Here is a 10431-nt window from a genome sequence, read left to right as displayed (position 1 = left end):
TATTTTGATATACATGCACGTGTGTGCGCAAATGCACACACCCCACCGAGAGAGAGAGAGAGAGAGAGAGAGAGAGAGAGAGAGAGAGAGAGAGAGAGAGAGAGAGAGAGAGAGAGAGAGAGAGAGAGAGAGAGAGAGAGAGAGAGGCAATAACATAACATTTGGGAGATTTAGTAGAATTGATTATGAAAAAGATGACATGTCTATGGAAAGGAAGGCAAGGTGACATTAAAAAATGGATAGTAAGACAAGCTAGAATATCCCCATTTTGGAGGCTCCAATGTAATGAGATAGGATGGAGAAACAATATTAAACTTTTTAAGTGACAAGTGGTTGGCATTTAGAGAAGCTCATGAGTCATGATAGAAGTTGATTTCTTTGTCTTATGTTCTTGTAAGTTATGCATATGAGAGAAATTCTTTGAAAGAAAATTTTGTCTTCTTGAGGTCTTCTTTAACTTTGCCTTCATTTTGTCCAATGTCTTGTGTTCATACTCTCTTTAATCTCTTCACTTATTTCGAGTCTATTGAGATGTTAGATATTGCTATCCTTTTTGTCTGGTTGTGAACCTTGGTTTTCCTCCTAGTTCCACCCACATTCCCAATACAAAGGAGTTGAAAGGACACCCCAGCACCACAATTTTTTTTCCCTATTCCTCAAATCTATCCAAATTTTTTTCCCTATTCCTCAAATCTATCCAATTCCAACCTTTTAGCCCTATGCTTCTCTTGATGCCATCTTAGTCTTTCCTTTTGTTTGATAGCCATTCTCATCTATTTGTGCACTCTTTTGGCACTCTTGTGAGGTCTTCTCTCTCAGAGTCGTGGGATTATAGCCAACATCAAAAGCATTCAAGCTGACGTGAAACATCCAACGGTATCAACTAACAATCCTTTGATCCGAACTAAAACAATGGTACCAACCAGGGCGACCTTCAATGCATTGTCCTTTTCTTTTTGCTGTTCAACATATTTTTGGTGTTCAACTTCTACTTCTTCATGTCGATCTTGGCCATGGCGACGAAGCTCTGCTGTTTCTTTACCCACCTGCATCTCCTCCTCCTTTTTGCTTTTCGTCATCTTCTTCTTCTTCAGCCCAGCTATGGCGTCGGAGCTCTGCACAGCTTCTTCCCTCCCTTCGCCTCCGCCCCCTTCTGCCCTCATTGCCTTCCTCCAGCGAGTGCAGGAATCAGCCCTCTCCAGCCTCGGCTTCAATTCGTCTTCTTTCGATCCCAAGACCTACGTCGATCTGCCCCTACGCTTCCCCCTCAACTACACCTCTGCAGCCTTCCAGAGCCTGCCGCGCTCGGCAAACGGTTCCCTCTCACCAGGTAGGTTCTCCGTGGATGCAGTTTCGATCATGTTCCCGCAATTATGGTAAGGGTTTTGCCGCTGCATTTTGCGGATCTCTCAGTCTCCTGCTTACCACTTGTTATAAGTCCCATTTCACCTCATAGGGTAAGGGTTAAGAATTAGGATTTGTGCGACCTGCAGGGCTATGTTACACGCGTTTATTTCAACTCCGCAATTGCTAGGGTTCTGCAGTAATTAGGAGTAGGGTTTCTGCGTGTTCTTCAGCTTTCAGCAATCAGGTTTAGGGTTCCTGCATTTGAAAGGGCTAGGGTTTCAAATTTTCTTTGTTTCTTTATTGTTTTTGTGTGGGTAGCAGAAATATTCCAGCAATTTGTCAAGGACTATTTCTATGAAGCCGGAAGCGATCTTGTGGAGTACACTCCTTTGGATTATGAGGCAGAGCCTGCAGGGTTTCTGCCGCACGTGCAAGACCCCAAAGTTCGCACGTGGGCGCTCAAGGTGCATGCCATTTGGCTTGAACTTGCCCGAAAAGTGGCCCCCAATGTGGAAGACGAGCCCGACCAGCACACACTCCTGCCTTTACCAAATCCTGTCATCGTACCGGGTTCGCGTTTCAGAGAGGTCTATTACTGGGATAGCTACTGGATTATCAGGTAACTGCATCTTCAAACTTCCCAATGCTCTTTAATTCAGCAAGAGACTCTTAGTCTGGCTTCAAAACGATGGCACCAATCCTGGTGGGTGCTATATCGAAAGCAGGCTGGACTTCTTCACTACACCTGGCCACCGGCCCTCTGATTTTTTCATGAATCTGACTGAGCCAAGGAGAGCAAAGGCTGCCAATGAGCTACTGGTGGGTCTTTGTTAGTGCTCCTTTTTGATCTCACCCTTTGGTTGGGTTCATCAGCTTCCAGTCAAAAGCTTGTTTAAGACTGATGCTAGTGATTATGCGAAAGGGGCTGCCTTGTTCCAGGAGGGTCTACCTCTGGCTTTTGAGAGTAGGAAACTTGACGATACCCATATCGTATGGCATACTCGGGAGAAAGAGTTTTGGAGACATTATTTATATGGATCCAAATTTGTTATTTTGACTGAACATGAGTCAATCAAGTACATCTATGAGAGACCTCTGTTGAGGGAGTGGAGCCAATAGAGATGCATCCACCAACATCCGTCCCAAGTTCACCAGTAGCACCAGACTTCCACCCCCAAAGTTAGATTTGAAATACAGTAAAGCTACCACACTTTTCTTCAGTAAATGAGCGTAGCGTAGAAGTATGTTGGCAGCTTTTCTGGCAATGAACATGGGTTCAATTCTTGGCCTGTTCATTTTTTACTTGGACTTTTGTGTGGTGTCCGTCCATGTCCAACCTCAGAAGGCTAGAAACCTTTCTTGCTTGAAAGCTTCCGCCTAGTAAGTCTCGCTGCTAGGGTTGTCAAACCAGCTGGCAGAAAGTCCTGCAGAAGTTCTGCCCACTATGCCTTCCTCCACTTGGAAACAGCTTTAGTTGTACTAAATCAAATCAGTAGTCTTTATTGGAAAATCTTGTTGCATGACCTCAATTGTTACTATTAGAGTCATGATTAGAGACTTAATCTTCTTGAATTATTGCTAATAGTACTTGATTGCACTAACCTCCTTGAATTATCACTAAATGGACTAACATTGAAGCATCACTGCTATTAGTGTTGTAACTGGACTACCATCATTGCATTATGTCTTTATTATTGGACTCACTCTTTATCATTATCAGTGTCTGAACTGGATTACTCTCTTTGCAGGGGCCTCCTCATCAGCAAGATGTTTGATACTGCAAAAGGAATGGTGGAGAATCTTTTGCACCTTGTAGAAGTCTATGGTTTCGTGTTGAATGGGGCAAGGGCTTATTATGAAAATCGAAGGTTTTTTTTATTTTTTATCCCGTTCTTTCTCACAGATCTGTCTCTTTGAAGTTCTATCAATTTCGCCTCATGCTACAGTGTTAGGAATTTTATATATCACAACTCTCTTCACAGAGTTCATAGTATTTTTACAGAAAGTAACAGCGGTTGATGGATTTTTTTTTAAATTTAAATTTTTTGGTTTTTGTGGGGGAGGGCGGGCGGGGGAGAACCGTTAAGATCAAGGATGGTTACCACTGTGCTGTTAAGCAGACTCGTATAAGTGCCTATATCAGTCAATATGTCTATATGATCATGCTTTATCTGGCTAATAATGGGATTTACTGGTGGTATATTGATAGAATTTGCTTCATTGAGCCTGGACTACCTCGCACTGCCGCGGGCATACAAATGAGCTGCAAACAGGAACCAATTCATTGCTTCCTACTGCAAATCAAGCTGCTTCTAACTAGTGGTCTACTACAAGTACTGGGGGGACTTATTTCGGTTTTGATTTGGGTGAAGAGTGATGCCTAGATTGCTGGGCTTGATTCAGCGGAGGAGTGATGGACCAGGTGATGGGCTACTGAGAAACAGAGGGGCTGCTTATATAGATGTTGAAATGCTGGTCGGCTAGTCGTACTGTTCATCAGATAGGTCTTGAAAATTCTGAAATTAGCATGACAAACATGCCTTTACCTGTTTTGAAAGATTAGTGCCTTTTTGACACAGATAGTTTGCTGATATCCCTCCTACAAATGATTGCAAAATGCAGATTTTGGCTGTTGATTCCCTTCATGATTCATAATTGAGTCTATTGATATCACTTATCTAGAGAAAACCATTCATAATACAAGAGCGTGTTGCCTCTTCCACCCCTCCGAAATTAGCAACGTTTTTGGGAGTGGGGTCCCTTTTCTTTGACAGAGAGTTTTAACATGATTCGTGGGGCATCCAGAGGAGGTTCTTGTGACAGCTTGGCAGCCACCCTGCTGCTTGTGATTTTCTTGAAAGCTAGCCTCCTATGGTTGAATTCATGTTGATATTGGCTTGAGGCATCGACTTGTCAGGGGAGTACATTTACTTGTGCTGCTTTAGGGTGGGCGGGGGAGATCAGGGTATTTGAATTCAGTTTGGACCTATGCAGCAACTCGACACAGGGCCTGCATATAGAACTCCGCAAACCTGCAATGCACACTCCCTGGCCAGTTTGGGTTAATTTTAGGTATACATTGGATAAATCCAGGCCACGTCAAATTTTTTTTCTAAGAAAGTTTTTTCAATCAGTAAATAGAGAATCTTTTGCTTGGTAACAGATTACAACCCTCTGTGGAGATGGAAAACTTACAAATTGGATCTAAGGAGACTTGAAGCTAACGGGCAAATCCATAATCGATTTTTAGAGAAATGCTAACCTCCAATCAAGAAGTGATTAATTGTCACACGCGGGCACATGTAATACAGAAAACTAGTGGCCCAAATCACAGCATACATTCAACATCCATCACAACATGAGCATGAATCAACACATCCGGTCACATACATCATGTACATATACATGATGTATATGTATATGTACATGATGTATATTCAGCATACATTCAACATCCATCACAACATGAGCATGAATCAACACATCTGTCACGTACATCATATACATCCTGAAACCACATAAGATAATCTTGCACGTGACACAGCACTAGAGGCTGAAGTTGGGCCAGTCCCCCCCTCTTAAGGTATCTTTATTACCAACAAAGTGTTCTCTTGTACAAGATGCGGGTGCTTGGGAGTTCCACTCCTTAGGCACAGCACTTGATTCCAAATCTGTGGAAAACAAAACAATACAAGCTCTCGGTCACCAACCAGAGCAAGGCAGTCACCAACTGCCAAATAGACAAAACAAATCCTCGGTCACCAACCAAGGCCAAAGCAGTCATCAACTGCTGTCCAAATAAAGCCAACCCTCGGTCACCAACTAGGGCCCGCGCAGTCACCAACTGCTGTCCAATGAAACCAAGCCCTTGGTCACATACCTGGGCTTAACAGTCACCAACTGTTCCTTAGTTTCACGGCTGTCCACACGATTGTGCAATTCAGCAGCTCCAAACAGGCCAAAATAACACTTAGACCAATCGTTTTGCATCCCATGAAGCTTTGTTGAAGCCTGGCACAACTTGTGTCTGTTCCGTTTGAAGGAAACCCATGAAGTATGGCTGAGATTTGCTGTAATTCAGTACAGGCAGCCAAAAGAGAAGCAATAGATGAAGTCGACCAGCTTTAGGGAGCAATTATGCAACTTGACTGGCCCTGTAGCCTGTATACATCCCGGCCAGCACTAGAGAAAAGAGGAAACGTTGTCGGGCAGCCTTGTAGCTGATGTTTCAACAATCGACCAGCCACATATTCACTGTTCCATGAGTCGGCCAGCTATAGATGGAGTCGGCCAGCCACACACGACTCTTCCTTGTCCAACAGCCCTCTGTTCCCTAGAGAAGCAGTCGACCAGCTCTCTTGGCTGTCCTTCCCTTGCTCCACACCCCAAGCACCCAGAAAAGAAACTCGTGGATGTCAAAAATAGCCCCCAGGGTCACTTTTAGCAACTTGTGGTTTTTTTGGTCCATGCCCGGGTGCCCAAGCCTAATAATTGGTCCCGGTTCATTAAAATAGTCTATCTTGATGTGAACTCTCAACTCTCTTATAAATTATAAGTTTGTCCACCCAACCTTTAATGAATGTGAACCCGCAACCATAGACTTTAGTAAACAAAGAAATAATAATTAAATAAGGTTGAGTGTGCACAGTTACCACCTGCAAAACACATAAAATTCACCGCCTTAGTCCCAAACAGGTGTGCACACGCGTGTCCACGGGGTGTCCAGGCGTCCCCGATGCCCGTGGACATTCAAAGGTAAAATACCATGCAATTTCCAAGCAAACACAAGTCACATGCACTTCACAGGCAAATGCTTGTGCATGATGATTTGGATTAAATCTCCCAACTTGCCATCTTGTGCACCAAAACTGTCGAGACCATGGGCACCACCTATGCTGGATCCAAATGCTGTACTCACTAGAGCCATTGCCCTTACCTGAGCCCAGCTAACTCACTAGGATCACCAACCCTTCCATGAGTTAACATACTCACTGAATAGAGTCACCAACTCTTTCATGAGTTTATGCAGACACTAGGGTCACCAAACCTTGCATGAATGCATAACTACAGTAGTCAGAGTCACCAACTCTTCTTACTAACTTAGAGTCACTAACTCTAATTACTCAATCTCCTATCGTGTGCCTTGGTAGTTTCTTGATTATGGATGAATTATCACGCAGCGGATAAGGTGATGGAAAGTGATTGTGGAATGGTGGCCTCTGGTCAGGACACAGGCGTCCCCGTCGACACCCCTACTCCCACAGTCTTCTGAGTTACTGTTTCTCAGCAGCAACGCAAGCGTGTCTCGGCTCGCATCGAGGAGCTTCACTGCACGGCAGTGTATGGCAGGATTGTTGGTTTCGCTCTCGTGGGCGGAGATTCGAGACTGGATACAGTCTACCTTGGTCATCACTGCAGGACAGTTGGTGGAGGTCTCTTTGATGGGATGGGGCATTTTTATGTTACAGCTGTCGCAGGTAGTTGATGCTGCGGAGCTGGTTCGTCGATCTCTAGTCACGGTCAGTGACAAGGTCATCATGATGGTACCTTGGTACCCTGGCTTTTCGGCAACGACATTCAATTCGATTCATTGCATCCCGTGACACCCAGTGACAGTTTCCAGGGCTACCTCCAGAGTTTCGACCCTTGTCAGAGGACATTGGTGGTATGTGTGGCACGCCACTAGCGTCCTCTTTCACGACAGCTGCGGCAGGGCCTAGACCGGAGGCTGGGATTGTTCAGATCAGGGTGGCTGTACAGGATCCTTTTGCCCTTCTGACAGCCATCGAGATAGAGTATGGCTCTTCATTCTATCATCAGGCTATGGTAGTCACTGGGCAGCCTGACCAGTGTCTCCAGTGTCATGCCTTTGGCCATCTGGCTAAGGCATGCACACGCTTTCCACGGAGAGGGAGACCACCGCCGGAGCCTCCGCATGCACAACAGAGTCAAGCTGGGGCTCCTTCGGGGACAGCCCATGTGAGACCGGCAGTCCAGTGCCGACAGGAGAGGAGAGCCGCTGCAGCGGCGGTGAGACGCGCTGCGCAGCCCAGAGATCAGAGACTGCTAGACAGATGGAGGAGTAGGCAGCAGATGCCGAGTCCTCCTCGCCTCAGGTGGAGAGGACTCGGGAGGAGCCAGTGATTCCAGAGGAGGTGCAGCCACTGCTAGTGGCGGAGCGCCGGGACCCTGAGACCTCGGGCCAGTCCCACTCTAGACAGGGTGAGTCAGAGGCCATGCAGGAGGGGTTGCCTCTGTCACAGGAGTTCTTCAGGATGGGTCCTTGGGGGTATGCAGATTTTGCAGATCAGTGTTCCTTTCCGACTCGGCTTGAGGTGGGTATTTTCCTGGTGCAGGCGAGGGAGGAGAGAGTTTAGTTGGTAGCTCCTTCCGATTACCTGGCTCACTCGTTCTTCTTGGGGAGCATTGGGCAGGAATGGACTTTGCCACCTGGCAGCAGAGATCAGCCGCAAGGCTGGAGAGTGCCTGGGACAGGGCGGGTGGGACCTTGCACATGCACAGTCGCGGATGGGTATGGCCGCTCGTTGCTGGCTTAGGAGCAAGGGGCACATGTCCTTGCCTGGAGTGTTATGGGTGGAGGAACCTTGGGCTTCGACCTTGGATGTTGAGCCCTGATACTTTGGTAGGACTCTGCAGCAGATGCAGAATTGGTTGCGCAGTGCTATGTTTCTTGCTCCAGGTTGCTATCTCAGGCCCTTGGTGTCTGCTCGGAGTACAGTGGATTACCACTCCTGTGAAACCAGATGCAAAGAGGCAGAGGTCTTCTGGCCGAGAGGGCCGGAGCTTATTTTGATTATTATGAGTTTACACCTGATCTCGTGGAACGTTAATTGTTTCCACAGTTGGGGTTCGCGAGGACAGCAGAAGCTGGTCCTCAGGCAGGAGTTGCACCGTAGACTAGTTCGGCAGATAGATGTGCTTTTACTCCAGGAGCACAAGATGTTTGCTGATCAGACCCCACGTTTTGCAGGAGAGAGTCACACATACTGGGAGCCTTCCATTAGTCTTCATGGGAGGAGTGGAGGTGTATGCATTTCAGTGGGGGCCAGTTGGTTGAGTTATGTATTTGGCCATGGAACCTTGGTTGCCGGCACAACTATGTGGGTGGGGCTGCAGTTGGGTGATACCAGGCTAGGTATTCTCAACATCTATGTGCCCACTGAGTTGTGTGCCTGCGGGGCTGGCGGAGAGCCTTCCGCAGATGGATTCTTGGATTGTTGGGGGAGATTTCAATAACATGGAGTCTCTCGATGACTAGCGAGGCCGGGGCCAGATTTTGAGGGTATAGTCAGAGGTGAGTAGGAGGTCTGGGAGGCCTTGTTTTTTGCGCTACATTGCCATGACAGTTGGTGGGATGCTGCTTTTCAGAGATTTCCAGACAGTGTGGACTACTCTTGGGGCTTCCGCCGGGAAGGTAGACGCTTGCTGGAGAGGCTTGACAGGTTTTATGTGGATGCGTGGGCTGTGTCTTGTGGTGGGAGCACTGGATTGTGGCAGGCACCACGCTCTCAGACCATGCCCCGGTTCGGTTGCTAGTGGAGCAGGGGTCACAGTCTCATGCTCACAGGGGATGTCGCATTCCAGATAGACTGTATCAGGAGCCGGAGTTGATGGAGAGTCTGCACCTTTTATGGGACAGAGAGTGGGTGGATTCAGAGGATGTGGCCGAGCAGGGAGGAGCCTCGCCTCTATCCAACAGCTACAGCAGTTGAGCCCACAGCCTCCCAGGCTCTGGGAGTAGGAGCTGAGTGCCCGAGTTGCCTTGGCGGCAGTGGAGGAGAGCCGCTCAAGAGTTCTATTACCACTCCCTTGCTTCATTCTGGGCCCGCAAGGGTGACAGGATGAACAAGGAGTTTTTTCAGACGCATAGCCAGCGGTGGTCTGGAGAGAGGATTCGAGCTTTGAGAGACAGTTCAGGGGTGGTCAGGACAGGGCCGAGGAGGTTATGGGGATGGCTACAGAGTACTATGCTGCGCACTTCAGGGCAGAGGTGGAGACAGCCAGGCAGAGAGTGTGGGAGTGCACTGGTGGTCACGGCAGAGATGGGGAGAGGCTTGATGGCACCATTTACAGAGACTGAGCTGCTAGATGCATTTACAAAGCAGGAGTGGCAGACATGCCCGGGGGAGGACGGCTTATCTAGAGCTTTTTTCATCTTGGGTTGGGAGTGGCTGAAAAGGCCATTGCTCCTTGCCTTTTCAGCGGATTTTTTCCTCGGGCAGTATGCCAAAGAGTTTGGCAGCAGGGCTGATTTGCCTCCTCCCAAAAGGGGGTTCAGACAGGAGCTTTGGCAGTGGCGGGCCTATCACTTTGTTGTCAATGGCCTATGAGGCGTTGGCAAAGATGAGTAGCAGTTGGGTGAGGTCTCTGTTCCCAGATATTGTGCATGATACTCAGACAGGGTTTGTCCAGGATGGCAGCATTCTGGATAACATCTTTACGTTCTTTGAGGCGGCAGAGTGGGCACAGCAAAGTAGACAAAGCTTGGCGATTCTGTTATTGGACTTTGAGAAGGCCTATAATAGAGTTGACTGGGCCTTCTTCGAGGGCAATCTAGAGTGGATGGGCTCCCCCCTGGAGTGGATCTCGGGTGTGTCTGCACTATATAGATCTGCCGGCAGCAGGGTGCTTATAGGAGGACATATGGGGGAGGCCTTTTCTCTTGAGCGGTCGGTACGGCAGGGATGCCCGTTGGCCCCCTATCTCTTCTTGTTTTTCACAGAGGCTATGGCTGGCTACTTGAGGGATGCACCCACAGGATTGCATGGACTGCGCTTGCCGATTGAGTCTACCCAGGCTCTTCTTGATGCAGAGTATTTAGACGACACAGCTCTCTACATTGAGGATGATGAGGAGAGCATGGAGAGTGTTCGAGTTGCTCTTGACACCTTTTGCCTTGCGGCAGGTGCCAGGATCAACTGGAATAAGTCTATGGGCTTTTTGACAGATCCGGATTCTACCTGTGCCTGGTGCCAGACTTTAGGTTTCACTTGGTGGGAGAGGGGACAGACTGCACAGTATCTGGGTTTTCAGGTGGGCATTGATATCATTGCTGCACAACAG

General features: G+C 47.8%; 1 protein-coding gene across 1 annotated transcript in view; it reads left to right on the top strand.

Annotated features, from left to right (window-relative positions):
- The first annotated feature begins 719 nt into the window (after window positions 1–719).
- The window catches only part of LOC147633553 (putative trehalase), a 29874-nt gene continuing 20162 nt past the window's right edge, over window positions 720–10431 (top strand). The window contains exons 1-3 of the mRNA XM_086806660.1: window positions 720–1330; window positions 1669–1966; window positions 3096–3215. Coding sequence (XP_086662786.1) covers window positions 913–1330; window positions 1669–1966; window positions 3096–3215 — 836 coding nt within the window. The 5' untranslated portion in view covers window positions 720–912. The remainder of the gene's footprint in view (window positions 1331–1668; window positions 1967–3095; window positions 3216–10431) is intronic.

The sequence above is a fragment of the Cibotium barometz genome, chromosome 12, assembly GCF_041138505.1.
Source record: "Cibotium barometz isolate CiBa-2024 chromosome 12, ASM4113850v1, whole genome shotgun sequence".
NCBI lineage: Eukaryota > Viridiplantae > Streptophyta > Polypodiopsida > Cyatheales > Cibotiaceae > Cibotium > Cibotium barometz.
Note: the sequence above shows the minus strand (reverse complement) of the source record. Positions and strands in the feature narration are given on the sequence as shown.